The following is a 24,380-nucleotide window of genomic DNA, read 5'->3' as shown; positions in this document are numbered from 1 at the left end:
AAAACCAATGCTCTGTGTTCTTCCATCGCTACACAATCCTCACGCAGTTTGGCCCTGAGAGGCTTTATGCAGAACCATAAAGAGAATGTGTGAGCGGATGGTCCAGCTCTACTTTGCACTCCTCAGACCCACTTGGAGGACAGACTTGGATGGTCAGGGGGCGGGGGCCACTTTTTAAGAAGACCACATACAGACTAACGTGTAATCAGTGAAGGAGATTTGGAATCCAGTCTTGTGAGGGAAGCTGGGTGCTTGGTCTGGAGAGAAGACGTAAATTCTCACAGAGCTATTTCACTGCTGCTGGGGCAGATGCCATGTTTAACTACCTGCCAGCCAGGCTCCTTTCCTGGGGAAAGCTGCTGTGTGCACATTGGTGAAGGGGAAGGCCTGGCATAGGAGTATGGTAGAAGCTGATCACTTATCACCTTTGTGTGGACAAGGGTCCACAGTTCAGCCTGGTTCCTGGCACATGCTTATGTCTGGGCGTTTTGAGTCTAATAAGCACAGCATCTGTTGACAAAGTATCTAGAGTTCAATGTCATATCCAGACTTAAGGATATGACTGCCCGTTTCCCTTGGCATCTGATCCATTTCCACCTGGTTTCTTGAATTCTTATAGAGAATAGGAATATGTAGTCCTAATAGATTATGTGACCTTCCTAATACCTTTAAATAAAAAAAATTTTAAGTGAGTTCAAGTAGGTTTTTGTTGTTTAAAAACAATAATCCTGACTTGATAATTGCCAAAGACCAGTAATGTTTTCTTATTTATAACTGGAATTCTTAACCTGAATCCAAGGATAGTTTTAGGGAATCTGTGTATATTGTATTATGTGTAGAATTTCAGATATTTATGTACTCAGATGGGGGAGAAGGTCCACAGCTTTTAATTGATTCTCAAAAGGCTCTACATCCCTAAATAGCCCAGAACTGCTCTTGTACAGGATACAATGTAAATACCTTACTTAGTGTAACCTATAAAGCCCTTATGATCTGACCTCTGCCTACTCCTTCCATTTTCTGGTCCACTGTGTTTCTTGTTGCTTAGGTTCTTCATCCTCATTCTACACTGTAATCACATCAAAGCACCATGGATTCTCTAAAAGCAGCACCTCCGAGTTTTTAATTTTAATGTTTTTGCTCATGAAGTTCCTTGGGCCTTAAATTCCCATTCCTTTTCTTTGCTTCTTACCTTACTTTTTATTTGGTTTGCTGAACATCATGCCTGGCTGGCTCCACCTTTTCATGGGAGGACTGTGAAGGTCACTGAATGGTCAGGCCCCTCAAGATGCCTGTGTTCTCTTGCTCTCTGTGTATCCCCCACCCAACCAGTGCCTGTTTCATCTACACCTTCCTATGTACTTGCTCCATGCCCCAGCTAGTGATGGCTTATCAGAGGGGCGGTGTCTCTTGCTGGCTTTCCTGGTGGTAACTAATGGGCCAACCTGATGTAATTACCCCTATAACTGGCACTCTCCACCCCCACCCCCAACCCAGGAATGGAGACTGCCACCATGTCCTGCCTGCCGTCTGCCACACATGGTGGCGCGTCTCTCCAGGACCTTGGTTCAGAGGTGAAAGCTTCCCCATCTGTTAAAGCATTCCCATTCCCATCTCTGTTGCAGACCCTGGACTCCTTTGGTCTTGAAGCTGGGCAAGCACAGGGCCTTGTAGGCCTGCTGCGGGCAGCCCAACAGTCATAATCACTGTTCCCCATTCCCTTGGCCCACTTGATTTCAGCAGTGGCAGCATTCCCTGTCAAGATAGCAGCTGGTGTGGGTGTCTCTCTGTTGTCCTGGGCATTCTCCAAAGTCAGCAGAGGTAGCTGTGCTGTCCAGGCACATCTTTGAGAAGTGAAGCCCTTTGGGGGCAGCAATGAGAGTGTCTATGGATAAATGCCCCAGCCTTCCTATCCACAGGTGGGCCAAGTCTGGGGCACATTCTACCTGGTTCTTCAGAGAGACCCCCAAGAAATTGGACAGTGGTTGTTCACATTGGTGACCTGCTCAGTAAGCTCCTTTTATTTATTGGCTTTTCTTCTTTCCTCTCTCACTCCTCCTGCTTCCTGGATTTTTACTACCTGCACCCAAGTCTTTGTCTCAGGCTCCATTTTTGGATTAACCCAGATCAGGACACCCTTTTGATTTTCTGCCTCTACTTTAGCTGTAAGGAGCTGCCTTACCATCTGTTGCCCTTTATTGTTCATACCTAACAATTTCTCTCTAGTGGACTATTACTTCTTTTTATTAAACACTTTATTTCATTTTTTATTGTGATAAGGATAATTGCTATGAAAACTGTCATCTTAACAAATGTTTAGTGTACAGTACTTTATTGTTGACTATAGGTAAATGTTGTATTGCAGGCCTCTAGAGCTCATGCATCTTACTGAGCTGAAACTTTTGGTCTGTTGATTAATAACTCTCCACTTTTCCCTCCCCTAGTCTCTAATAACCACCATTTCGTTTGATTTTATGAATTTGATGATTCTAGCTATCTCATAGAGATAGAATTATGTAGTACTTGTCTTCTTATGTCTGGCCTATTTCACCTAGCATGATGTCTTCAAGAGGTCCATTCATATTGTTGCATACTGTAGAATTTCTTTCATTTTAAAATTAAATAATATTATATATATAATCTGAAAATCCATTCATCTATCAGTAGACATTTAGTTTTCTTCCACAGACTAGCTATTGTGAATAGGACTACAGTGAACACGTAAGTGCATTAACTCTCTTGAGATCCTGAATTCAGTTCTTTTGGATATATATCCAGAAATGAGACTGCTGGATCATATGGTAGTTCTATTTTTAATTTTTGAGGAACCTTTGTATTGTTTTCCATACAGGCTGCACCATTTTTTTTTGGTCTTTTTTTTTTCTTTTTGTTTTTAGGGCTGTACCTGCGACATATAGAGGTTCCCAGGCTAGGGGTGGAATTGGAGCTGTAGCTGCTAGCCTACACCACAGCCACAGCAACACGGGATCTAAGCTGCATCTGTGACCTATATCACAGCTCACTGCAACACTGGATCCTTAACCCACTGAGCAAGGCCAGGGATCGAACCCACATCCTCATGGATATGAGTAGGGCTTGTTATCACTGAGTCACAATGGGAACGTCCCAGGCTGTACCATTCTGTGTTTCCACCAACACTGCACAGGGGTTCCAGTTTCTCAACATCCTCACTAACACTTGGTGTCTTTCATTAGACTATTACTTCTTAAGAGGAAAGAGCTTATCTTATTCATTGTTCCCTCAGTATTAAAATTGGCACATAGGAGTTCCCATTGTAGTTCAGTAGTAACAAAACCAACTAGTATCCATGAGGATGCGGGTTTGATCCCTGGCTTCACTCAGTGTGTCAAGGATCCAGCACTGCCATGAGCTGTGGTATATGTCACAGATGTGGCTTGGATCTGGCTTTGCTGTGGCTGTGGGGAACTTCCATATGCTGCGGGTGCGGCCCTAAAAAGACAAAAAGTTGGCACAAAGTGGATTCTTATCCATGTGTAAGAATGAAAGTTTTCTTCAGATCTCTCAAGGGCTGTCTTGTGTTTACATATGTCTGGGGAGAAGAACTAAGACCAAAGAGTAGAAGTTACAAGAAGATGGACATTTGTTCAATATGGAACTATCAGTGCACCCCAGGGAGGTGACATTCATTAGTAACAGTAACAGTGGTTCATTATGACATGATGACTCACTGGTTTGTCCACTCCTCCCTCTCTTAGCCAAGAATTCCTGTAATAGAGAGTTTCATGGAAAAAGAATTCCCTCTGCCCCACATGCCTACAGGGACTAGGTAGACATGTAAACTAGTGAGGCAGTCCAGGCATTAGATAATTGGGAATGGTGGGAACTGTGTGGTAATAAAGCATGCATGCCCTGTCTACATGGCTCCAGCCAACAGCTGTTGTGCAAGAATGTAGGTTCAGTGCTGCCAGACCTTTTGGTTTTTCAAGGGAAAGCAAAAATCCAGATTCTTATGTAAACTTTCCCAATTAAAAACAACAACAACAACAACAACAACAACAACAGTATATGAGTCAAGAGAGAATCACTGATTTGGAGATGTACCATGGGTTGTTAGTTTGCAAGCTTTGTGTAATGTATGTAGCAGAGAATGTTAAAGCCTCAGATGTGAGGACAGCCTCCTTAAGAGGGTGCCACAGGATCTAATCAGCTTGCCCCTCTGACCCTTAAATACCCTCCGCCTATTGCCAGCTTGGGCCTTTCGCCATCCCATTCTTACAGCAAAGAAGCTCTGTAGCTCAGGCACTACTCCTATGACACTTCCCACTACTCTTTCCCCCCACCAGTCCTGTCTTCTTGGTGCACCTCTAGCATTTCCAGCAGTTGGATATCGGCTGTGGTTGGTCACTGTCCAGTGGTCTCAGTGTTTGTCTTATTTGTGTGACTGAGTTGTAAGTTCCTCATAGCAGGGGCGTATATTTCATGTCTTTCCTGTTATTTGGAGCATGGTGTGGGGCACCCGGCCAGTACTCAATAAGAACCATTTGGTTGACTGTCACTGGATGGTCATCTTGCTCAGTGCTTCTGGCATCACTTTTAGTAGAAGATGAGGTAATAGAGAGGAGGCTACCAGTTCTCCAGTGCAGAATTTAAAATTAAATCAGTGAGGCTCTTTCAGAGATTGATAACATGTCCTCCATTTACTGCTGACCTGCTGTTCTCAGAGCTTTTATGAAGAAAACAGTGCCCAGTGTGTTTGTTATATCACAGGCTTTTTTCTCATCCTTTCCCACCAGAGATATAAGAAGATGAACAATTGTTTGTGCCCTGGTTTATGTTCCTTGATTAGAGATGGCCTCTGATCATAAGCTACGTAGCCATCTTTTTAAGGTAGAAGTGTTAGGCATATTTTGTTACAAAGATTGTCTAAAAGAAAAATAAACCTTTTATTTTAACTGGTTATGATGATCTATTTTCTATTCTTTTCATTTGAAACACATTTTGCTTGTTTTAGGAATCTGTTGTTTTCCACGTCTGTGAGACAAAGTACAATATAAATATTTCTCACCAACCCATCTGTGATAATGAGTTTATGTATACTTTGGATACTGGATACTAATTATCTCCAAATTGCCTTATAGAAGAATTTCCCCACTTTTTGGTGAAGGTGCTAGTAAGCAATAACTGCCAAAATAGTAGGCCTCCTCTATATTCCCTATTGCATTTCTCCCACAATTGTTTGTTTTTCCAAGTTTTGGTGCAGTTTTGTACAAAGACCAGGAACCGAACCATTCTTTTAAGAAATATTTATTGAGCCCCTACTGTGGTGCCAGACCCTGTTTTAGCTTCTGAAGATCTAAAAGTGAAGACATTAGACAAGTCCTTTGCTTTCTCGAATCTGACCTTCTTGTGGCAAGAGATAACCACAAACCATTGAACAAATGAACACACAAGAAAATTAGACAGTGATTGGGAGAGTAAGTAAAATAGTCTTGGGAGAATAAAATAGGATGGAAAGAATGTGCATGTGAAGGAGTTACTCTAGACTGGAGTTGAGGGAAGGTCTTCTTGAAGCTGTGCCATCTGAGACATGAATGACAAGGAGTCCTGTCAAGCTCAGTGGGAAAAACATTCCAGGCCAGCGAAAGAGCCACTGCAGTGTGCCCGAGGCAGGAGCCCATGTAGTGCACTGAGACTCAAAGTCGGGGGAAAGGAAAGTTTAGAGCTAGAAAACATATTATTCTTCAAGTGAATTTATTCTATAACTATTAGAGTTTAAATGTATACGGCCACGATCATTTAGCTCTCAGAATTTCTGTCACAATTTTAGGATTCAGTAATTACCTAAGATTCACACAGGAGAAAGTCATTGTTTCAAAATCCATGTTATATATCCTGCTTTAAAGCCTCAGATTTCCAATGGATGGACTAGGACACCAGTAGTATTTTAGGAAAATGGCATCTGGCTTAATATTCTTAAACTGAATTTGCTTTGGAAGTAGTCATGAGGCAATGAATGTAGTAAGAAACAAGTTCCTTCATCCTTTAATATAATAATTGTTCTCGAGGATTATAAGAGCTTAAAGACAGATGGAGTATCCAGTTTTAAAAAAGTTAACTGGACAGGGAAGAAAGCTGTTAAGGACAAAGCTTCAGATTTTCTTGGAATTTTTAGTATCTACACCACAGAGACCTGGGTTGCCAGCACAAAACAAGCCAGAACCCTGGATTCAGAGAGCATTTGTGATATCCAGCCAACACACAACTGCTTTCCCTCCCAAAGGGTGGTCTCCAAATATGTTGTAGCCTTTGGCAAGATTTTTATATCACAATGGAAAACAGATGCCCTTTCTGCCCTTTCCTTTGTTGTCTGAGTTACTACCGTTCATGGGGAGTGAGCCAGAGCAATCTCTCACGAACCTTCAGAATGCCCAGGAAGAGGTCCCATTAGACATTCCTGTCCCAACCTCTTGCTGTGAAACATTCTGCATTAGAGAGCAGACACAAGGAGGACCCAGGTTTGTAAGGTTCTGGTCATCAGCCTGATGCCTCCTGGATACAACTTGTCACAACCGGATAACTCTTTCTGGATAATTTCTATTTGAAAATATTTAATCCTAAAGGACTATGTAATCCTAAACATAAACCAAAGCATATTCTCACTAATGGACTATATTGAATTTTATTATAAGATATGGCCTTAAACATGTGCATATATTTTTAAAAATTTACTTTTATTTTTTATTTTTTAATGATTTTTATTTTTTTCATTATAGTTGGTTTACAGTGTTCTCTTAATTTTCTACTGTACACCAAAGTAACTCAGTCACACATATTTATATACATTCTTTTTCTCACATTATCCTCCATGATGCTCCATTAGAAGTGACTAGATACAGTTCCCTGTGCTATACAGCAGGATCTCATTGCTTATCCACTCCAAACGCAATAGTTTGCATCTTAATAACCCCAAATTCCCAGTCCATCCCATTCCCTCCCCCTCCCCTTGGCAACCACAAGTCTGTTCTCCAAGTCCATGAGTTTCTTTTCTGTGGAAAGATTCATTGGTGCCATATATTAGATTCTAGAAATAAGTGATATCATATGGTATTTGTCTTTCTCTTTCTAACTTCACTTAGTTTCTAGTTCCACCCACATTACTGCAAATGACATTATATCATTCCTTTTAATGGTTGAGTAGTATTCTATTGTATACATGTACCACATCTTCTTAATCCATTCATCTGTCAATGGACATTTAGGTTGTTTCCATGTCTTGGCTATTGTGAATAGTGCTGCAGTGAACACATGAGAGCATGTAACTTTTTCAAGAAAACTTTTGTCCGGATATATGCCCAAGAGTGGGATTGCTGCGTCATATGGTAGTTCTATGCTTAGTTTTCTGAAGTACCTCCATACTATTTTCCATAGTGGTTGTACCATTTTACCTTCCCACCAACAGTGCAGGATGGTACCCTTTTCTCCACACCCCTCTAGCATTTGTTATTTGCTGACTTGTTAATGATGGCCATTCTGTCAGGTGTGAGGTGGTACCTCATACTAGTTTTGATTTGAGTTTCTCTAATAATAAGTGATGTTGAGCATTTTTTTCATGTACCTGTGGGCCATCTGTAAATATTCTTTGGAGAAATGTCTATTCAGGTCTTTTGCCCATTTTTCAATTGGGTTGTTTTTTTGTTTTTTTTTTGCTGTTGAATTGTATAAGTTGTTTGTATATTTTAGAGACTAAGCCCTTGTCAGTTGTATCATTTGAAACCATTCTCTTCCATTCCGTAGGTTGTCTTTTTTTTTTTTTTTATGAAGTATAGTTGATTTACAATGTTGTGTTAGTTTTGGATGTACAGCAAAGTGATTCAATTCTGCATATACATACATCTGTTTTTTTCAGATTCTTTCCCCATATAGGTTATTATAGAATATTGAGTAAAGTTCCCTGTGCTATATAGTAGTTTCTTGATTATCTATTTTTATGTTTATGTTAATCCTAAATTCCTAATTTACACCCCTCTGATATCTTTCCCCTTTGGTAAATATAAATTTGTTTCTGTGGTCTGTGAGTCTGTTTCTATTTATAAATAGGTTCATGTGTATCATTTTTTTTTTAGATTCCACATACAAGTGATATCACATGATATTTGTCTTTCTTTGAGTTACTTTACTTTGTATGATAACCTCTAGGTCCATCCGTGTTGCTGCTGACTCCCTACTTCCCCAGGACCCGCAGGTAGGTCTGAATCAGCCTCCTGTAGAGTTGCTGCTTTGCCCTGGATCCCAGTGCACATGAAACCTTATATGCACCATCCAGGAGTAGAGTCTCTGTTTTCCCGAGGCCTTTAAGGCTCCTGCATTCAAGCCCTGCTAGCCTTCAAAGCCATGGGCTCTGCAGGCTCCTCCTCCTAATGCTAGACCCTCAGCCTGGGGAGCCTGACGTGGGGCTCAGAACTCTCATTCCTATGGGAGAACCTCTGCAATATAATGATTTTCCAGTTTGTGGGTCACGTATCTAGCATGCACAGTATTTGACTATATCACAAAAGCACCCCTCCTACTTTCTGGCTGTGGCTTCTTCATTGTCCTTAGATGTAAAATATTTCTTCTGCAGTAGGTTCCAGTCTTTTTTTTCAATAGTTGTTCAGCAGTTAGTTGTGATTTTGGTGTTTTCCTGAAAGGAAGTGAGCTCAAGTCCTTCTACTCAGCCATCTTGTCCCTAGTTTTGAGTTTATGTTTTATATATATGACATTGAGAATCCAGAGTATCAAAAAAATCACTATGAATTCTTGATCAAAAGAGATTTATTAGACACAGTGACTGAATATAATGTGTGGATATAATGTGGATCCTGTTGAAAACTGAAATTTAAACAAGTGGGAGAATTTAAATATGAACCGAATATGAGATGATATTAAGGGATCACTGGTAATTTTCTTAGATGTAACAATGATATGGATGTTATGTGGGAAAATATCCTTATTTTATAGAGATGCACACTGAAATATGGAGGGAGTAAATGCCACATCTATAATTTATGTTGAAACATTGTAGCAAAAGGCAAAAAGTTAATAATTGTTCCATCTAGGTGATGGGCTTGTGGAGTTTACTGTTGTATTTTCTCTACTGTCCTTGAATTTAATAATTCAATGTTTAAAAAAGCCTTTGCAAATTGAAGCATAGTACAGTGATTTGTCAGCTAACACTATTTTATGATCTTAGTGGATGTTGCCTTATTGTGCCTTTTGTGCTTAAATATCAGTGGACTTGGAAAAGAGATGATTTTTTTCATAAATGGGACAATACAGTAAAAATGAACCAATAGTCTCCCCTTACTTCCCTCCTCCCTCCATGCTCTGATTTTGTAACTTCGCCTATGATTAAGAGATGTGAATTAGTTCAAAAGAAAATGCAAAATAAATGGGATCCTAAAGCTAGTATTTTAAATATTTTGTTTCAACCTCAATTAAAAAAAAAGAAAAATCTTAAACTAGAGTCACCAAAGTCATTTTCCTTCCTTTCAGAATGTGTATTCTATAACCTGGGTTGTATTAACATATATAAGATTATTGGCACTGCCTCATGTGCGTACATGCCAATCCATGGCCCCTCTTTTCCCTTCTCTGTTCAGAGATTTTGAGAAGTTCTTATTAAATATACCCATGCTGTTTCTCCAGACAGTGTTTTTTGCTGAGGGTATGTGCCAATATTGGGTATTGGTAAGACTTTTTATTTTATATATATTTTTTTACTTTGGGATATTTTGATTCCCAGACTCTAAAGTAAATCATACCCTAATTTCCACTGAGTTTGTCGATGGAAATAACAAATTCACATTGCAATGTATTCTGACTCAAATGACCTGTCTACTGATGGAACAAAACATGTTGTTGTATTTTTATTGTCACTTACAATTAACTTGTAAATTCTCTCTCTCTCTCTCTCTTTTTTCTCATCTATACTGATGTCAGTAGTTGCAGATTCAATACCAAAGAGAATCTTGACCCCTTTCCTCAGCCTCAATATTTTTAATAAGCTGTGAATACTGGCACCTCACTTTTTCTTTTTTTCTTTTCTTTTTTTTTTAGCAGTAATGCCTGATTGGAGGTTTCTTGATTTTGAACTAGGGTTAAAAACAGAGTCCTAATCATATCCTCATCAACGGTGAACAGCCCTGGAGCAACTGTCACATAGCGAACTGGTGAAGGCACTGTGGGATGAATGGTTTAGAGTACGGAATGCATGGTACCAGAATACCTCATTTCTGTCTTCAGCAGTTGACAAACTTGGCAGAGATAAGAGAGACAGTTCTTATGAAAAGTATATGATAAGCACAAATGAGTGTCATGGACTGTAAGTGTGGTATAAATTCAGAGTCAAGAGATTGTTTCCATCTAAATCTATCATGACTCCATGGGGCATGTAAAATTTAAAAGGAAGCTTCAGAAACAGGTAAAATTTTGTCAAGGAGAGAATAGGCAAGAAACTATTTCTGTATGGACTCATGAGTTTACCTAGGATCAAGGGATGTTTGGGTAACTTCAAAGAGGCCAGTTTGGCTGAAGGGAAGAGTTCCTCTTGGGACTGAGCATATTGAGTGCATGAACTTGGAGTGTGGCAAACACTGAGGAAGCAGTAAAGGTTTGGGGTAGTAACAGGAGTAAAGCTGCATGTTAGGAGCTCAGTCTGACAGTGCCAACCTCAAAGTGGGTTGCAGGGAGGAGAGATTAAGACAGGAATGCCATTTGCTGTACAGCAGAAATTGATAGGACATTGTAAATAAACTATAATGAAAATCTTTTTTAAAAAAAGTCAGGAATACCAATTTGGAGGTCACTGCAGGGTAGTTCAAGTAGGAAAGGGAATAAAAGTATAAATTTGGGTTATGACAGTTGGGATTAGGGAGGGATGATTATAAAACACATTGTGAAAGATGAAGCAATTAGATTTGATGACTAAATTTAGGTCCTCTTCTAAAGAGAATAGGAAAATTCACATGAATTTGCACCATTTCATTGATTCAAGCTGTTAACTGTAAGTTTAATATACCTAATATGACTTGAGAACCTTTGAAAGAAAACTTTTAATTCTTTATTAATTTATAGGAAAGTTAGCCCCACCCTTATAATTACTAAACTTTTACACAAATCCTAAGAATGGCTATTCTCTTCCTCTAACCTCTGCTGACTTTTTATCCATCTCTAAGGGTTAGGAAGATGGTACTGTGGAGGGGAAAGGAAAATATAATCTGAAACTTTAATATAATTTATTGGTTAAAAGCATTTCTGAAAAAATAGTAATAGTCCAGGGGAGAAGAACCTGGATGCAGACCCTGGAGGAGAGTCATGCAGAAAAGGATATTCCATGTCCTTCAGTGGTAGAACAACACCAGCTCTAGGTGGCTCTGTAATGAGGGAGCCAGGGAAAAAAAATCTTACGACCTTACTCCCATCCCTTCCATCTCTTGCGGATCTTCTCCCTCTCTCCAATCTAGAGGCAAGGGGACCCACTGGTATATTCCACCAAGGTCAGCCTCTGGGGCAGAGAGTGGGGTAGAGAAGAGCAGAGACTAGAACTGAGAAGCAGAAGGTAATGATGACAGTTATCTTCTTCCCAAAACATAACAATATGAGGGGAATGCTTGGAGGAAGTTCTTTATATTATCATAAATTGTTAGGGCTAGAAAGATCCTGGGAAATAATTTTCAACCTCATTTTGGAGATGAAGAAAATGAGATGCTACATAGAAGTAGCAACTTGCTACAGCTAGTTTTCACATAGCTGAGAAGAAATGACAGACCTTTGGATTCTCAACCCAGGCTCTTTCCATCAGGCCAGGCGGCTTCCATATATTTTCTAAAATTTTCCCAAACCCACTGTACCAGCTCAGCCACTGCTCAACATAGGTGAGAATGGAGAGGAGGGCTCAGTTGTTATTCAAGGGATTGTATGAGTGCTATAGACACAGCCTTTGCAATAGGACATGGTTTCTATAACTGAAATTTGAGTCATTGTAGATAATTTGGAAGGTACAGAAATGTATCAAAGAGAAAATAAAATCACCCATAATATACTACAGAGATGGTGACTATTAGCATTTTGGTGCTTTCTCTTAAAACTTTTAAAAATTAAAATGTACACAGATAGTGTTATATCTTTTTTTAATGATGAACAATTTTCCACATAGTTCATTATCTAAAAATCTGAGTTTTACTAGCAGTAATATTTTCTTTTTTTTCTGTTTATTTTTTTGTTATTATTGTTTAATAGTTATTTCCCAAATATAATTTTTTTTCTACTGTACAGCATGGTGACCCAGTTACACATGCATGTACACATTCTATTTTTGCACATTATCATGCTCCATCTTAAGTGACTAGACATAGTTCCCAGGGTTACACAGCCGATCTCATTGCTAATCTATTCCAAAGGCAATAGTTTGTATCTCTTAACCCCAAGCTCCCCAACCAACCCACTCCCTCCCCCTCCCCCTGGCAACCATAAGTCTATTCTCCAAGTCCATGATTTTCTTTTCTGTGGAAGGGTTCATTTGTGCCTTATGTTAGATTCCAGATATAAGTGATATCATATGGTATTTGTCCTTATCTTTCTGACTTACTTCACTCAGTATGAGAGTCTCTAGTTCTATCCATGTTGCTGCAAATAACATTATTTTGTTCTTTTTTATGGCTGAGTAGTATTCCATTGTGTGTATATACATCTTCCTAATCCACTCATCTGTTAATGGACATTTAGGTTGTTTCCATGTCTTGGCTATTGTGAATAGAGTTGTAATGAACATATGGGTGCATGTGTATTTTTAAAGGAAAGTTTATATTTTTTAATGGATGTAGCATAATTAAAATGTTTTGTTATTAGACATTTGAATTCTTATTTTCTGCTATGATAAATAATGCTACAGTATACATCCACACACATAATTGTGCTTTTTAAATAACACACACATAATACATATATAAGCAACTGTGCTTAGCTCTAGGAAACATTTTTATGAATAGAATTGCTAGCATAAACATTTTTTTTTTCTGGTGGAACAGTGGAAAGATTGTGGCTCTGGAGTCAGACATCCTAATCTGCTCTGCTTATGCCACTTCCTGCATGTGTGACCTTAGGCATGTCACTTCACTCTGCTGAGCCTCATTCTCTTACCTGTTAAACAGGGATGGCACTGCCCATCCCCAGTATTGTCATGAGAACTACATGACATAGTGCCTTTAAAGTGCCTGAAACGTAGGGCACTTATACATGTTACCTCTCCCCTCCTGTGGGATGAGTCATGCTCATGGGAGCATGTATCTGTGTGTGCCAAATGAAATGAAGAAACTATGCTTAAAAGACTGTATTCAGTACCAAAAAAAAAAAAAGATAAAATTGACTTGAAAAGAGACCAATTTAGACTACAGAGAATTCTTTCAGTGAAAGATGGATCTATTTAAAGTCTAAGATACTGATAATAATGACAGAAATGGAAGTTCTCAATAACTCTATACTTACCTTTGCACTGAATTGTCCACTAACTATTTCTTACCTTGTTTGCCATCCCCTTCCTTCCTAAGTGCTCACCTTCAAACTTTACCAACGGGCAAAGCACGTGTACAGCGAGGCTGCGAGAGTGCTCCAGTTTAAGAAGATATGTGAAGAAGCACCTGACGACATGGTCCAGCTGCTGGGGGAGTTGATGAACCAGAGCCATGTGAGCTGCCGAGACATGTATGAGTGTAGTTGCCCTGAGCTGGACCAGCTGGTGGACATCTGTCGGTGAGGCTGAAAGAGAAGCATGGTGTGGGCTGTGGGATGCTACCAAAGAAACTGTTTAAATTAATGAAAAAAAAGTAACATTTTTGTAATCTCCTAAGTGGAAGAAAATCTTTTCCCATTGCCCCAAAGAAGGGTTGTCTGTGACTTATAGCTCAACTTGCTCCCTCCTAAAAATATGTAGGATGAAAGAGACTGGAGACCTGACTCCTGGCTTTATGAAGCTTCAGGTTTGGAGTTAGTTCTTTACAACAATATAAAAAAGACTTTTCCATCTTTGGATGACTAAGTATTTCAGGATGCTTTCCTCAGACACAGATCCTGTTGTTACTTTCTTATGCTATGTTAAGCAATGGTTTCCACTACACTATGGCTCTACCAGCATCTCATGTTTGGTGTCCTAAGTTTAGTAGTTTTATTCAAAAGATGTGAGAGAAAGGAAAGAGGACCTCAATTTAAGCCTGATAGATGTGTATTTGGGGAGGGTGCTGAAGGAGTTACTCAGAGTCAGCATTTCCTGCCTTCCAGGTTTAGGTTAGGCAATTCTCCTAACAAGGATTGAAGAAAAGCCCAGTTTATGAATGGTCGGTTGAGACAGCAATGTAAAAAGGGAAATTCTTTCACAAAGCCTGAGAAAAACTCCTTTGTAATTGCTAGAGAATGGGGATAATAGAGTAGCATGATTCCTTTGCCCAGAAGGAACCTCATTCACCTTGGGAGAATTGAAAGGGAAATTGAGAGACCTCTCAAATAGCTAGATATTATTTCTACTGTGAGAAGAACATACAGAACTGTCTGCAATTAGCAATGAAAATATAATTAACCACTCGGTGCCTGTGGTTTGCCTCACTCTTTGCCACACTCACAGCCTGAAAAGTTTAAACTAAGTAGCTCCAGTCATCACAGATGGCATGTGTAACCAAGTTCTCTAGAGACTTGAACACAACCTTGCTGATACTCTCTGCTGGTGTCAGTGTTTGCTCATTAATTGCCAAAAAGCCTTTCAGAGTCTGTTTCATTCTAAGTGCTCTTCTCTGAAAATGTCAAGGGCTCAGTGAATAGAAGGGACAGGTTTTGTTCAGTTCTGGAAATAACAAGAAGTGGAACAATTTGTGCAGAAATCAGGAAGAAGCATCTTTGCTTGGAAGGTAGTGGGGTAATTTGAATCTGACCAGAAAAGCAGGGAAGGGGCATTTGCCAGCCTCCTGGAATTCTCTAATGAACTTTCTTTTTCTGGGATGGTCAACCAGCTTTTGTCTTTATGAAGCTTACATTCTCATAGGTAAGGGGGGAAAACAACCAGTAATAATAAATTGAGTGACAGTGACAAGTATTATGACAAAAACTGGAAGGGATAGAGAGTACTAGGATTGAGTGGGTAATCTTAAGTGGCTGAAGAAGGCCTTTCTGAGGAGGTGATATTTGAGTGGAGACATGAAGGAAGAGGAAAACACCACGTAGATAGGCCCCTAGGTAGGTGTGTGACTGTCAAGTGTGAGGAGCAGCAAGAAGATCACTGTGGCAGGAGGGCAGTACAGGAAGGAGCAAGTGGTAGGCAATGAAGTGAGGGAGCAAGTGGAGAGTCAGAGTACTGGGCCCTGTCTGAATAGAGGAGGGAGGCGATGGACGTGTGAAATGACAGCACCAGATATGCCTTGAAGGAGGGGTCCAGACACTTGCTGGGGGGGTAAAAGGGAGGAATCAAATGTGACTCCTGGGATTTTGGCCTGAGAAAATTTCCTTGTTTCTATAAAAGCCACATTTTTGGAGGCCAGGCTTCATATTTCTGGGTCAGAATTATCTTCTAGTACCGTGAGATGTGAAAGAAGGAGGAGGCCTTAGAGATCCAAGAAAGGACTAAGAGGTTAAGAGATTTGAACAAGATCATGTAAAGAGTCTGTGGGAAAGCCTAGCTCCCAATCCGATGTTTTTGCCACGTGTTTCTCTCCCCTTGGGTTACACTGAAATGTGATTATATTCCAATATGAGGGTTTTTTTTTTTTTAACCTATTTTACTTTCCCAGCTTTAAAGCTTTAATGCTGGCAGCTTTGATTGTTGAAGCTTGCAGTGTTTGAACATGGAGCAAAGCCATACTGAGCAGGGAAGGTGGTGTGTGGATGAAAACTGGCCTGGAAATTAGGAAAGTTGAGTTCAAGCTCTAACTCTTTTCATTCTGAGTTCTGTGTCTTTGCACTGTTGTCTTAGTTTATGATCTCCAGTTTTTCTGTTCTAGTAGTCTGTTGGTCTAAGTGTGCATATGTTAGTCCCAAATATTCCTCCCCTCTGTTTCCCCTTTGCTAACCATAAGTTTGTTTTCTATATTTGTGAATGTCTTTCTTTTATGGAAATAAATACATTTAAGCAATATCTTATGATAGTTTTCTTTCTCTGATGTACTTCACTTAGTATGATAATGCCAAGGTTCATCCAGTGGATGTTTCTGCAAATGGCATTATTTTATTCTTTTTATGGTTGAGCAATATTCCATTGTATACATGTACCACATCTTCTTTATCCATTTATCTGTTGATGGACATCTAGGCTGCTTCCATGTCTTGGCTATTGTAAATAATGCTGCAGTGAACATTAGGGTGCATGTATCTTTTTGAAGTATGGTTTTTTCTGGATATATGCCCAGGACTGGGTTTGCTGGATCATATGGTAGCTTTACCTTTAGGTTTTTAAGAAACCTCCATACTAATTTCCATAGGGGCTGCACTAACTTACATTCCCACCAACAGTGTAAGTTCCTTTTTCCCCCACACCCTCTCCAGCATTTATTATTTGTAGATTTTTTGATGATGGCCATTCTGACCAGTGTGAGGTGATACCTCATTGTAGTTTTGATTTGTATTTCTCTAATAATTAGCAAAGTTGAGCATCTTTTCATGTGCCTATTGGTCATCTGTATGTCTTCCTTGGAATATCTATTTAGGTATTCTGCCCATTTTTTAGTTTTTTTTAATATAAAGCAACAAGAGATGTTTATTTTGTTGGTTGCTTTGTTTGCAAATATATTCTCCCATTGAATAGGTTGTCTTTTTTAAAATTTTTTTTAAAGATTTTAATTTTTTCCACTATACTTGTGTTCTGTCAATTTCTACTGCTACAGCAGTGACCCAATCATATATATATATATATACATTCTTTTTCTCACATTATCCTCCATCATGTTCCATCACAAGCGACTAGATACAGTTCCCTGTGCTATACAGCAGGATCTCATTGCTTATCCACTCCAAATGCAATAGTTTGCATCTTAATAACCCCAAACTCCCAGTACATCCCACTCCCTCCCCCTTCCCCTTGGCAACCACAAGTCTGTTTTCCAAGTCTATGAGTTTCTTTTCTGTGGAAAGGTTCATTTGTGCCATATATTAGATTCCAGATATAAGTGATATCATATGGTATTTGTCTTTCTAACTTCACTTAGTATGAGAGTCACTAGTTCCATCCATGTTGCTGCAAATGACATTATTTCATTCCTTTTAATGGCTGAGTAATATTCCATTGTGTATATATACCACATCTTAATCCATTCATCTGTCAATGGACATTTAGGTTGTTTCCATGTCTTGTCTATTGTGAATAGTGCTGCAATTAACATACAGGTGGATGTATCTTTTTCAAAGAAAGTTTTGTCTGGATATTTGCCCAAGAGTGGGATTGCTGGGTCATATGGTAATTCTATATTTAGTTTTCTGAGGTACCTCCATACTATTTTCCATAGTGGTTGTACCAACTTACCTTCCCACCAATAGTGAAGGAGGGTGCCCTTTTCTCCACACCCTCTCCAGCATTTGTTATTTGTTGACTTGTTAATTAGGGCCATTCTAACTAGTATGAGGTGATAACTCATTGTAGTTTTGATTTGAGTTTCTCTAATAATTAGTGATGTTAAACATTTTTTCATGTGCCTGTGGGCCATCTGTAAATATTCTTTGGATAAATGTATTCAGGTCTTCTGTCCATTTTTCACTAGGTTTACTGACTTTTTTGCTGCTGAGTTATACAAGTGGTTTGTATATTTTAGAGATGAAGCCCTTGTCAGTTGCATCATTTGAAACTATTTTCTCCCATTCCATAGGTTGTCTTTTCATTTTTTATGGTTTTCTTTGCTGTGCGAAAGCTTGTCGGTTTGATTAGGGCCCACGGATTTATTTTTGTTTTTATTTCTTTTGCCCTGGGAGACTGACCTGAGAAAAAATTTGTAAGGCTGATGTCAGAGAATGTTTTGCATATTCTATGTTCTCTTCTAGGAGTTTTATGGTGTCTTGTCTTATGTTTAAGTCTTTAAGCCATTTTGAATTTATTTTTGTGCATGGTGTGAAGGTATGTTCCAGATTCATTAATTTAAATTTGGCTGTCCAGCTTTCCCAGCAATACTTGCTGAAAAGACTATCTTTTCCCCATTTTATATTCTTGCCTCCTTTGTTGAAGATTAATTGACCATAGGTGTCTGGGTTTATTTCTGTGTTCTCTATACTGTTCCATTGGTCTGTATGTCTCTTTGGGTACCAGTACCACACTTTCTTCATTACTGTAGCTTTGTAATATTGCCTGAAGTCTGGGAGAGTTATGCTTCCTGCTTGGCTTTTATTCCTCAGAATTGCTTTGGCAATTCTGGGTTTTTATGGTTCCTTTTTTATTATTTTATTTTATTTTTTTCTTTTTTAGGGCTGCATCCGAGGCATATGGAGATTCCCAGGCTATGGGTCCAGTCGGAGCTACAGCTGCCTGTCTACACCACAGCCACAGTACTGCCAGATCTGAGCCGCATCTGTGACCTACACCACAGCTCATGGCAACACCAGATCCTTAACCCACTGAACAAGGCTAGGGATCAAACCCACATTCTCATGATTCCTAGCTGGGTTCCTTAACTGCTGAGCCATGACGGGAACTCCCATATAAATTGTTGAATTATTTGTTCTACTCCTTTGAAAAATGTAATGGGTAATTTGATAGGGATTACGTTGAATCTGTAGATAGCTTTGGGTAGTATGACCATTTTTACAATATTAATTCTTCCATTCCAGTAACATGGAATATCTTTTCATTTCTTTGAATCCTCTTCAATTTCTCTAATTAATATTTTATAGTTCTCAGCATATAAGTCTTTTACCTCCTTAGTTAGGCTTATTCCTAGGTTTTTAAATTTCTGGGGTGCAAAGGGTATTGTGTTTTTACATTCCTTTTCTAATATTTCATTGTTAGTATACAGAAATGCAACCAATTTCTGAATGTCAATCTTTTATCCTGCTACTTTGCTGAATTCATTGATCAGTTTGAGTAGTTTTTATGTGGAGTTCTTAGGGTTTTCTATATATATAGTATCATGCCATCTGCATTCAGTGACAATTTTACATCTCCTTTTCCAATTTGGATACCTCTTATTTCTTTTGTTTGTCTGATGGCTGTGACTAGGACTTATGGTGAATAAGAGTGGTGAGAGTGGGCATCCTTGTCTTCTTACAGATTTTAGTGGGAAGGCTTTTAGCTTTTCTCCATTGAGTGTTATACTTGCTATAGGTTTGCCATAAATGGCTTTGATTATGTTAAGGTATGTTCCCTGTATACCCACTTAGGTAAGAGTTTTTATCATGATGGATGTTGGACTTTGTCAGATGCTTTTTCTGCATCTATTTAGATGATCATGTGGTTTTTGACTTTTCTTTTGTTAATGGGTTGTATGATGTTGATTGATTTGAATATGTTGAACCATCCTTGTGCACCTGGGATAAATCCCACTTGGTCTAGGTGTTTGATCTTTTTTATATGTTGTTGGATTCAGTTGGCTAAAATTTTGTGGAGACTTTTTGTGTCTATATTCATCAAACATACTGGCCTATAATTTTCTTTTTTGCTAGTATCTTTGCTTTTGGTATTAGGGTGATGGTGGTGTCATACAATATCTTTGGGAGTGTTCCTTCTTCTCCAGTCTTTTGGAAAAGTTTAAGAAGGATGGGTATAAGTTCTTTGTATGTTTGGTAGAATTTGCCTGTGAAGCCATCTGGTCCTTAGCTTTTGTTTGTAGGGGGTGTTTTTATTACATATTCATTTCTATTGATTGGTCTGTTCAATTGATCTGTTTCTTTCTGATTCAGATTTGGTGGGCTGTATTTCTCTAGAAAGTTGTGTATTTCTTCTGGATTGTCAAATTTCTTGGCATATAACTGTTCATTGTATTCTCTTTGGTTTTTTGTATTTCTGTAATATCTGTTTAGATTTATCCTTTTCATTTCTTATTTTGTTTAGTTGCATTTTCTCTCCTTTTCTTGGTGAGTCTGGCCACAGGTTTGTCAATTTTGTTTACCTTTTCAAAGAACCAACTCTTGGTTTTATTGTTTTTTTTCCAATGGTTTTTTGAATCTGCATTTTATTGATTTTCTCTCTGATTTTATGATTTCCTTCCTTCTGCTGATTTTGTGTTTTTTGTTTGTTTGTTTGTTTTCTAATTCTTTTAGAAGGTAGGTTAAGTGATTAATTTGAGATTTTTCTTATTTTTTGAGGAAGGCCTCTAACACTATGAACTTCCCTCTAAGCTCTGCTTGTGTGGCATTCCATAGATTTTGAATGGTTGTGTTTTCATTATCATTTGTCTTGAGGTATTTTAAAATTTCCCTTTTAATTTCCTCATTGACCCATTTGTTTTTTAATAGTATGTTGTTTAGTCTCCGTGTCATCAGTTTTTTTTTTTTTCCTCATTTCTTTTCCTAGGGTTTATTTCTAGTTTCATGCCATTGTGGTCATAGACAATACTTGAAATAATTTCTATACTCTTAAATTTGTTGAGATTACTTTTGTGTCCCAGTATGTGAGCAGTCCTAGAGAATGCTCCATGTGCACTCGAAAAGAATGTATATTCTGATATTTTTGGATGTAATGTTTTGAAAGTATCAATTAAGTCTTAATTTTTCTATTGTTTCATTTAGGATCTTTGTTGCCTTATTGATTTTCTGTCTAGGGGATCTGTCCATTGATGTGAGTGAGGCATTAAAATCTCCTACTGTTATTGTATCCCCATTAAATTCTTCTTTTATGTCTGCTAGTATTTGTTGTATGCATCTGGATGTTCCTATTTTTGTTTTTACTGTCATTACTTTAGAAGGTGGATCTGAGACAATGTTGCTGTGGTTCATGTCAAAGAGTGTTTGGCCTAAGTTTTCCTCTAAGAGTTTTAGAGTGTCTGGTCTTATATCTAGGCCTTTAATCCATTTTGAGTTTATTTTTGTGTATGGTGTCAGGAAGTGTTCTCATTTCATTTTTTTACATGTGGCCGTCCAGTATTCCCAGCACCCCTTCATGAAGGGGCTGTCTTTTCTCCATTGTATATTCGTGCCTCCTTTGTCATAGATGAATTGACTGTAGGTGCATGGGTTTAATTCTGGGCTTTCTATCCTGTTCCACTGATCTGTATTTCTGTCTTTGCTCCAGTACCATATGGTTTTGATGACTATAGCTTTGTAATATAGTCTGAAATCAGGGAGCCTGATTCTTCCTGCTCCATTTTTCCTTCTCAGGATGTCTTTGAGTTTTATGGGTCCTTTGCATTTCCAAACATACTTTAAAATGTTTTGTTCTAGTTCTGTGAAAAATGTTCTTGGGAATTTGATAGGGATTGCATGGAATCTGTAGATTGCCTTGGGTAGTATAGTCATTTTGATAATATTGACTCTTCCAGTCCAAGAGCATGGTATAGCTTTCCATCTGTTTGTGTCATCTTTGATTTCTTTCATCAGCATCTCTTAGTTTTCAGACTACAGGTCTTTTGTCTCTTTAGTGGCTCTATTCCTAGACATTTTGTTCTTTTCGATGTGATGGTAAATGGGATCGTTTCCCTAATTTCTCTTTCTGATCTTTTGTTGTTAGTATATGGAAATGCCATCGATTTCTGTGTATTAATTTTGTATCCTATGACTTTGCCAAATTCATGGATGAGCTCTAACAGTTTTCTGGTAGAGTCTTTAGGGTTCTCTAGGTATGGTATCATGTCATCTGCAAACAGTGATAGTTTTACTTCTTCCTTTCCAATTTGGCTTCCTTTTATTTCTTTTTCTTCTCTGATTGCTGTAGCTAGGACTTCCAAAACTATGTTGAATACTAGTGGCGAGAGCAGACATCCTTGTCTTGTTCCTCATCTCAGTGGGAATTCTTTCATCTTTTCACCATTGAGAATGATGTTAGCTTTGGGTTTGTCACATGTGGCCTTTATTATGTTGAAGTAGGTTCCCTCTATGCCCACTTTCTGAAGGGTTTTTATCAGAAATGGGTGTTGGATTTTGTCAAAGCCTTTTTTTTTTCATCTACTGAGAGGATTGTATGGTTTCTATTCTTCAGTTTGTTAATGTGGTGTATCACACTGATTGATTTGCAGATATTGAAGAATGCTTGCATCCCTGCGATACATCCCACTTGATCATGATGTACAATCCTTTTAATGTATTGTTGGATTTGGTTTGCTAGTATTTTGTTGAGGATTTGTGCATCGATGTTCATCAGTGAAATTGGCCTGTAATTTTATTTTTATGTGGTATCTTTGTGTGGTTTTGGTATGAGGGTGATGGTGGCCTCATAGAATGAGTTTGGGAGTGTTCCTTCCTCTGCAATTTTTTGGGATAGTTTCAGAAGGATAGGTGTTAGCTCTTCTCTAAATGATAGAATTCTCCTGTGAAGCCATCTTGTCCTGGACTTTTGTTTGTTGGAAGTAATCACGGTTTCAATTTCAGTTCTTGTGATGGGTCCATTCATCTTTTCTATTTCATCCTGGTTTAGTCTTGAGAAGATTGTACTTTTCTAATAATTTGTCCATTTCTTCTAGGTTTTCCATTTTATTGGTATATAGTTACATATAGTAGTCTCTTATGATCCTTTGTATTTCTGTGATGTCTGTTGTAACTTCTCCTTTCTCATTTTTAATTTTATTTATTTGAGTCCTGTTTTTTTCTTGATAAGTCTGGCTAAGGGTTTATCAGTTTTGTTGATCTTTCCAAAGAACCAGCTTTTTGGAGTTCCCATCATGGCGCAGTGGTTAACGAATCCGATTAGGAACCATGACGTTGTGGGTTCGATCCCTGCCCTTGCTCAGTGGGTTAAGGACCTGGTGTTGACGTGAGCTTTGGTGTAGATTGCAGACGCGGCTTGGAGTCTGTGTTGCTGTGGCTCTGGCATAGGCCGGCGGCTATAGCTCCGATTGGACCCCTAGTCTGGGAACCTCCATATGCTGTGGGATCGTTTCTTTGATCTTTTCTATGGTTTTGTTTCTATTTCATTGATTTCTGGTCTGATCTTGATTTCTTTCCTTCTGTCAACTTTAGGTCTTGTCTGTTCTTCTCAGATGTAGAGTTAGGTTGTACATTTGATCTTTTCCTTGTTTCCTGAGGTAGTCTTGTATTTCTATACACTACACTCTTAGAACGGCTTTTGCTGCATCCCATAGGTTTTGGAGTATTGTCCCTTTCTTGTCTCTTTATTTTTTAATTTCCTCTTTGATTTCTTCAGTGATCCATTGGTTGTTTAGTCCACGTTTTTGTGTTTCTTGCAGTTTTTTTTTCTTGCAGTCATATAGCATTATGCTCAGTGCAGATGCTTGATATGATTTCAATTTTCTTAAAGTTACCAAGGCTTGATTTGTCCAGAATGTGATCAGTCTTAGAAAATGTTCCTTGCGTACTTGATAAGAATGTGTATTCTGCTGCTTTTGGATGGAATGTCGTATGAAGTCCATCTCATCTAATGCTTCATTCAGGGCCTTTGTCCCCTTACTGATTTTCTATCTGGAGGATCTGTCCATTGCTATAAGTGGGGTGTTAAAATCCCCCACTATTATTGTGTTATTGTCAATTTCTCCTTTTGAGCTTGTTAGCAGTTGCCTTATATATTGTGGTGATCCTATCTTGGGTGCATATATATTTAAAATTGTTTTATTTCCTTGGGTTCATCCCTTGATCATTATGTAATGTCCTTCCTTGTCTCTTAAAATATTCTTTATTTTAATGTCTATTTTGTTGGATATGAGTTAGTGCTACTCATGCTTGTTACCCCTATAATATGGATGTTGGTGTGTTTAACATTGTCCCAGAGTTCTCTGAGACTTTCTTCATTTCTTTTCAATCTTTTTTCTCTGTTCTGTTCTGCATCAGTGATTTCCACTAATCTGTCCTCCATCTCACTTACTCGTTTTTCTGCCTCCTATATTCTGCTATTGTTTGCTTGTAATGAATTTTTTATTTTGGTTATTGTATTTTGCATCTCTGCTTGCTTAAGTTTTAAATCTTGTATTTCTTTGCTCAATGTTTGCTGTAAATCATCAATCTTTGCCTCCAGTCTGTTTCCAATGTCCTCGATCATCTTCACTATTATCAATCTAAAGTCCTTTTCCTGGAGGTTGATAGTCTCCAGGTCACTTAGCTGTTTTTCTGGGGTTTTTTCTTTCTCCCTTATCTGAGTTATAGTTCTCATTCTTTTCATTTTTATACGTTTTTGGTGAGGTGTCCTTTTTGCAAACAATAGATTTGTAGCCTCTCTTACTTATGATGTCTTCTCCTCTTTGTGGCTGAAGTTGGTATGGGGGCTTGCTGTAGGCTTCCTGATGAGAGGGATTGGTACCTCCCCA

The 24,380-nt window shown here is 38.5% G+C and overlaps 1 protein-coding gene across 6 annotated transcripts in view; it reads left to right on the top strand.

Moving 5' to 3' along the window:
• GALK2 (galactokinase 2) overlaps positions 1-24,380 on the top strand; it is a 165,139-nt gene that overhangs the window by 129,711 nt on the left and 11,048 nt on the right. For all 6 annotated transcript variants that reach the window (XM_047766395.1, XM_047766399.1, XM_047766396.1 and 3 more), the window contains one exon: positions 13,566-13,767. In XM_047766395.1, the coding sequence (XP_047622351.1) occupies positions 13,566-13,767 (202 nt within the window). The remainder of the gene's footprint in view (positions 1-13,565; positions 13,768-24,380) is intronic.

The sequence above is a fragment of the Phacochoerus africanus genome, chromosome 2 (genome assembly GCF_016906955.1).
Source record: "Phacochoerus africanus isolate WHEZ1 chromosome 2, ROS_Pafr_v1, whole genome shotgun sequence".
Classification (NCBI taxonomy): Eukaryota; Metazoa; Chordata; class Mammalia; order Artiodactyla; family Suidae; genus Phacochoerus; species Phacochoerus africanus.
Note: the sequence above shows the minus strand (reverse complement) of the source record. Positions and strands in the feature narration are given on the sequence as shown.